At 37.6% G+C, this 6,387-nt stretch overlaps 1 protein-coding gene across 1 annotated transcript in view; it reads right to left on the bottom strand.

Annotated features, from left to right (window-relative positions):
- The window catches only part of LOC106880919 (uncharacterized), a 64,803-nt gene that overhangs the window by 55,901 nt on the left and 2,515 nt on the right, over nucleotides 1-6,387 (bottom strand). The window contains exon 2 of the mRNA XM_052971519.1: nucleotides 3,484-3,546. Within this exon, the coding sequence (XP_052827479.1) occupies nucleotides 3,484-3,546 (63 nt within the window). The remainder of the gene's footprint in view (nucleotides 1-3,483; nucleotides 3,547-6,387) is intronic.

Below are 6,387 nucleotides of genomic sequence, written 5' to 3'. Positions count from 1 at the left end.
TATATAGGCGCAGACATGGATGTGTGGTAAGATGCTTGCTTCCCAGCCACTTGGTCCTGGGCTCAGTTCCGCTGTGTGGCATCTTGGGCAAGTGCCTTCTACTACTGCTTTGGGCCAACCAAAGCCTTGTGAATGGATTTGGTAAATGGAAACTGAAAGAAGCCTGTCATATATATATGTCTACACATGTGTGTCTGGATCTGTTTGCCCCACCACCTCCACTGCTTGACAACCAGGGCTTACATCCCCATAGCTTAGCAGTTTGGCAAAAGAGACTGAAAGAATAAGTATCAGGCTCTAAAAAAATACTGGGGTCAATACATTCGACTAAAAATTCTTGAAGGTGATGTCCCAGCATGGCCACAGTCTAATGACTGAAACAGGTAAATAGAAAAAAGAAAAAAAACCCCACTATTTGTCAAGCTAGTGGGTGGGGGCACAAACCTAAATACATACACACACATATATGTATATGATTAGCTTCTACACCGTTTCTTATTTCTTTATTACCCACAAGGGGCTAAACATAGAGGGGACAAACAAAGGGATTAAGTCGATTACATCGATCCCAGTGTATAACTGGTACTTAATTTATCAACCCTGAAAGGATGAAAGGCAAAGTCGACCTCGGCGGAATTTGAACTCAGAACATAAACACAGACGAAGTACCGTTAAGCATTTTGCCTGGCGTGCTAACGATTCTGCCAGCTCGCCGCTTCCACACAGTTTCTAGTTACGAAAATTACTCACAAGGCATTGGTTGGCCCAAGACTATAGTAGAAGACACTTGCCCAAGGTACTGCACAAACTGAAGAGTAATACTTTCAACAATTGAAGGAGTCATACCAAGTTCCCTATAGATAGGACTTAGTAGAAAAAAGAATCAATATCTATCTATCTGCACTATTATGACTATCACTACAAACTGGTACTGTTGCTGCTACTACTAATGTACTAGTAACTGCAATAAAATAAACATAAAAGTAAGTAATGAGAGGTGTTAGTAATAAACGTTCTCTTTTTTAGCCTTCAAAAATTTAGCATAAACTTATGAACAGGGCTGGTCAATTGAACTTTGACCTCTGTCAACTGATACAAATTTTGTTTTTTAAAAACCTACTACAATACAGACATGAACCAACTTAAAGTAACCAAGCCTAGTCCTCTCCAAATAAAATATTTTTAAAAAAGTATTACATATCTCGATGTACATGAAGATGATGATAATGGTGGTGATGGTAATGATATTCATACTCCTTCACTTGAATAAGTGGAAAACCATTACCAGCATTTGATACCAGATGGCAACTCATCAGTTTTCAAGCCTTTTAAGTTCTTTCTTTTTTTTTTTTTTTATCAATGACCTTATCTTAAAAGGTTACAGAATACGTGCTTATTTCAGAGAGCAAAACTAGGATGATGATCATGATGATGCTGATAGTTGTTCTTGTCATTGTAGCAGTCATCATATTATCATCATCACTATCAGCCTGTTTCCCATGCTGGCATGGGTTAGGTGGGTCATCATGGGCCAAATTAGCTCTTAATCTTTGGAGTTACTACTCTCCCTGTCAAGGTAGCAGGAGAAGGGGAAGGAGTGATGTTTTGTTCCTACATTTCCTTTGGGCATAATTACTACAGCCAGATTGCTTTTCTTAACTCCCACTATTTTACAGTGTGCTGGGGGTGATTTTATCAAGACACCTGCACAAGAGAGCTTGTTTTTTTTCCTTAAAAAGACAAAAAGAGTCCTGTCTACTCAACGCTATCTCTGTTCAAGGCAAAAGTAAATGAGAAGGTGAATAGAAGAAAGGGAATGAGTGTGATGGTTGAAACAGAATAATGGAAGAGAGACAGTAATGGGCAGCTACATTCAGAAGGGGAGACAGGGTAATGGAAGAAGTAGTAATGGAAGTAGAGAAGATCGATGACCTAACAGAAGAGAGGAAGAGTGAAATTGAATATGTGTAGATTTAGTGCCAGAGGAAGGTAAAATTGAATATGTGTAGATTTAGTGCCATCATTCATTACACAGCATAGTACAGCGATTAGGAGAGAAGATGAGTGACAAATAAGAGAGTAAAGAAGGGAGCTGTAGGTACACTCGTCATCGTCATCATTTAACGTCCGCTTTCCATGCTAGCATGGGTTGGACAATTTGACTGGGGGACTGGCGAACCAGATGGCTACACCAGACTCCAATCTGATCTGGCAGAGTTTCTACAGCTGGATGCCCTTCCTAATGCCAACCACTCCGAGAGTGTAGTGGGTGCTTTTTACGTGCCACCAGTACGAGGGCTAGTCCAGCAGTACTGGCAATGGCCATGCTCAAATGGTGTTTTTTATATGCCACCTGCACAGGAGTCAGTCCAATGTTTTGTTCACATGCCACCGGCACAAGTGCCAGTAAGGCGAAGCTGGAAACAATCGCGCTCAAATGGTGCTTTTTACATGCCATCAGCACGGAAGCGACACTGCTGCTCTGGCAGTGATCCAACTCGGATGGTGCTGTTAGCACTCAACTGGCACGGGTGCCAGTCATCAAATTTGGTACTGGATGAGAGACCTAAATGTAAGTATGTTATAAATCCCAATCACCATTTTACTGACCATTCTGCCATGCTTGTATGAATAAGCAGATCTTCTCCACTACCACGTGTTACTAGTTATTATAATCCTTTGTCATCTCATTTGTTGAGTTCAACATTTTGAGGTTGATCTTCACCATATCTGTTGTAAAATTCATTCAATACTCTTTGGAAAAGAAATGAATTAGGACATTTTCTCATTCTCCAATCTTTTAAAATATGAAATTTAAATGCGAAATATCAGCGTGATAAGTAGCTTGCTCGACTAAAGGCGGTGCTCCAGCATGGCCACAGTCAAATGACTGAAACAAGTAAAAGAGTTACATTCATGATGTTGTGATGTAAAAAAAAAGAGGAAAAAAAGGGAATTAAAAGCATTTTTCTTCAAAAGCAATAAGACCAGGAAGGGAAAAGAATCCCTGCCCTATTTTGATAAGTTTGACTCTTGAAGCCAACCAAATACACAAAAATAGTAACAGCAAATGATATGGCTCAGAAAATTTGAGAATTTTATCATAGACACAAACGTGGCTGTGTGGTAAGAAGCTTGCTTCCCAACCACATGGTTCTGGGTTCAGTTCCACTCTGCAGCAACTTCAGCAACTGTCTTCTACTATAGCTCTGAGTTGACCAAAGCACTGAAAGTGGATTTGGGAGATAGAAACTGAAAGAAGCATATTGTATGCATGTATGTGTGTGTGTGTGTGTGTGTGTGTGTGTGTGTGTGTGTATATATATATATATATATATATATATATATATATACACACACACCTATGTGTGTCTGTCCCCCATCAGCACTTGACAACAGGTGTTGGTTTCTAAGTTAGTAGTCTAGCAAAAGGGACCAACAGAATAAGTACCAAACTTAAAAAAGTAAAAAACAATTAAGTACTGGGGTTGACTTGTTCGGCTAAACTTTTCAAGGTGGTGCCCCAGCATGGCCACAGTCCAATGACTGAAAAGAGTAAAGGATAAAAGATTTCTTTAAAATTTAGCTTCAGCCAATATAACTCTTCCCACAGTATCTCAAATACATAAGAGAAAAGCATTTAAATGTATTTTTTACATTAGGATAAGGATGATAAACATTGGATAGAGAGGTATTATGAAGAGGTTAAGTGCATATTTTAACAATATGAACTCTTAAATTTATAGCTATTGGCTTACACATGTAAAATAAACAACACTGCATTAGTATGGGCATGTAATTTTTAATCTTTTATATAGCACCGCCTTGAAGAATTTCAGTCAAATGAACAGATCCCAGTTGTTAATGTTTTTAAGCCTGATACTTATTCTATTGGTTTCTTTTGCCAAACCACTAAGTTACAGGAACATAAACACATGAATATCAGTTGACAAGTGGTAGTAGTGGACAGGGACACACACACACACACACACATACACATAAAGGTGGTTAGGGTAAATCCCAGCTGTTTCCTCTTGAAATACATCTGCTTATTCCATTATTACAATCAACTCTGCCAGATCAGATTGGAGCCTGGTGTAGCCATCTGGTTTGCCAGTCCTCAGTCAAATCATCTAACTCATGCTAGCATGGAAAGCGGACGTTAAATGATGATGATGAATATGTATCTATCTTTGCCGCTGTACGTTAGTCAAAACATTAAAATGGAGAATTATGGAAATATTATTTGCAGTGTTATTGCATAACAAATCAGGAAAGCGGACATTTTTTGGTAATATTTATTCTCCATTACACATGTTTCATTTGTTAATAGGAGTTACAAGGTCTTACATGCTAGATAGATATGCAAGGAATTTCCTATTAGAAATTCCTTGTATATAAAAAATTAGCGTTTCAACTCTGTGTGAGTATATGTGTGTGTGTGTGTGTGTCCAAGGGAAGTATGTGAATGTTTGTATGTGTGATTATTATGTACTTTATTTATATATAAAATACTATAATTAGCCATCATTATTGGCGGCACGTGGTCAACTAGTTTACAGACATAGAATACTGTCATTTAACCCTTTAACATTCAAACTAATTTTGGGCCATATCCTGCTCAAATATTCTACCTGTTTTATGTTCAAACCAACCAGATCTGGCCTCTCACACCTACCTTATTCTAAAAATAAACAAAAAAATTCTAAAAATTAAAAAAAAAAATTCTAAAAATAAACAATCACATTCTAAAAATAAACAAAAAAATTCTAAAAATAAACAATCACATTCTAAAAATAAACAAAACAATTCTAAAAATAAACAATTACATTCTAAAGATAAACAATCACATGATTGAAATCTTGAGGTTATGAGACAATGCATGAGTAATTTAAACAATGTGAATAAGCAAGCATCATGTTTGATTGAGTAATCTGAAAGCTAAAGGGTTAAATATTTATGCTGTGTTTTTGTTTCTAAAACTCCTACATGGCTATGAAATTGTAGTTAAGAAGGTATAATTGTTCAAATTGATTTTCACTTTTTACATGGTTTCTATGACTTTGTGTTCATCCTAGCCCTAACCACATTATAGGCTGTACTTGGTGCATTTTATCAGAGTACCAATATTAGAAATGCTTTTGTGTCCTCCACTAGACAAAAGGGCTTCTTTCAACCACAAGTTGTCCTCCACTTGTTTACCAACTCTTTTAGAGAGTGTACTACTTGCATTTTATCATGACATCAGCACAAGGTTAGGGAATCCTTACTATTCCATGGTATTTCTCTTTGTTCAAAATGGAGAGACCAAGAAAATGAATGTATGACAGAGCAATAACCAGGGTAGGTTGATGAAGGGAGCAAGAATATGACAGTAAAAAAACAGTGATTGAGTGAGAAGGTAGTAGAGGGAATAGAAGAATAACAGTGCTAGAGGGAGTTGGAGAAGAGAGCCAGTGATGGCAGCTGCATGTCTGCTGAAAGAGATCAACAGATGCATGTACACAAACATGAGCAACAGTAAAATTAATGGATGTCAATATTGAATGGCCTAAAGAAGAGAGAGAGAGAATGATGGCATTGTGTATTAGATGCAAAGCAGCTCTGATGCTATCCTTCATACATAGGCATCTTGTTTAGAGAGAAAGGTATTTGAAAATCAGGTAAAGGCCAGTAACAAGTAAGTATACACTTGCAAGTATATGTATGTATATTTGGTTATATGTGTGTGTATACGTATATGCATGTGTATATATGCATGGGTATATGTATACATATATATGCATATATGTATACATATAAGTACATGTGTGTGTGTGTGTGTGTGTGTGTGTGTGTGTGTGTGTGTGTATGTATGTATATATATATATATATATACACATGTACATCATCATCATTTAGCATCTGCTGTCCATGCTGGCATGGGTTAGATGACTTCACTGAAGCTGGTAAGCTGAAGAGTTGCACCAGGTTCCAATCTGATTTTGCATGGTTTCTATGGCTGGATGCTCTTCCTGATGCCAACCACTCCAAAAGTGTAATGGGTGCCTTTTATGTGCCACTGGCATGGATGCCAATTATGTGACACCAACATTGGCCACAACTATGATTTCACTTGGTTTGATGAGTTTTCTCAAGCATGGCATAATGCCAAAGGTCTCGGTCACTTATCACCTGCATGAGGCTCAACACTCAAAGGGTTCTTTTCACATGCCACTGGCGTGAGAGCCTCACTACCAGACGTTAAACGATGATGATGATGATGATATATATATATATATAATTGTCCCTAAATGTGAATTGGTGAAACATTGCAAATTGCTGTTTATATCTGTGTGTGTGTGTGTGTGTGTGTGTGTGTGTGTGTGTGTGTGTGTGTGTGTGTGT

The sequence above is a fragment of the Octopus bimaculoides genome, chromosome 11 (genome assembly GCF_001194135.2).
Source record: "Octopus bimaculoides isolate UCB-OBI-ISO-001 chromosome 11, ASM119413v2, whole genome shotgun sequence".
NCBI lineage: Eukaryota > Metazoa > Mollusca > Cephalopoda > Octopoda > Octopodidae > Octopus > Octopus bimaculoides.
Note: the sequence above shows the minus strand (reverse complement) of the source record. Positions and strands in the feature narration are given on the sequence as shown.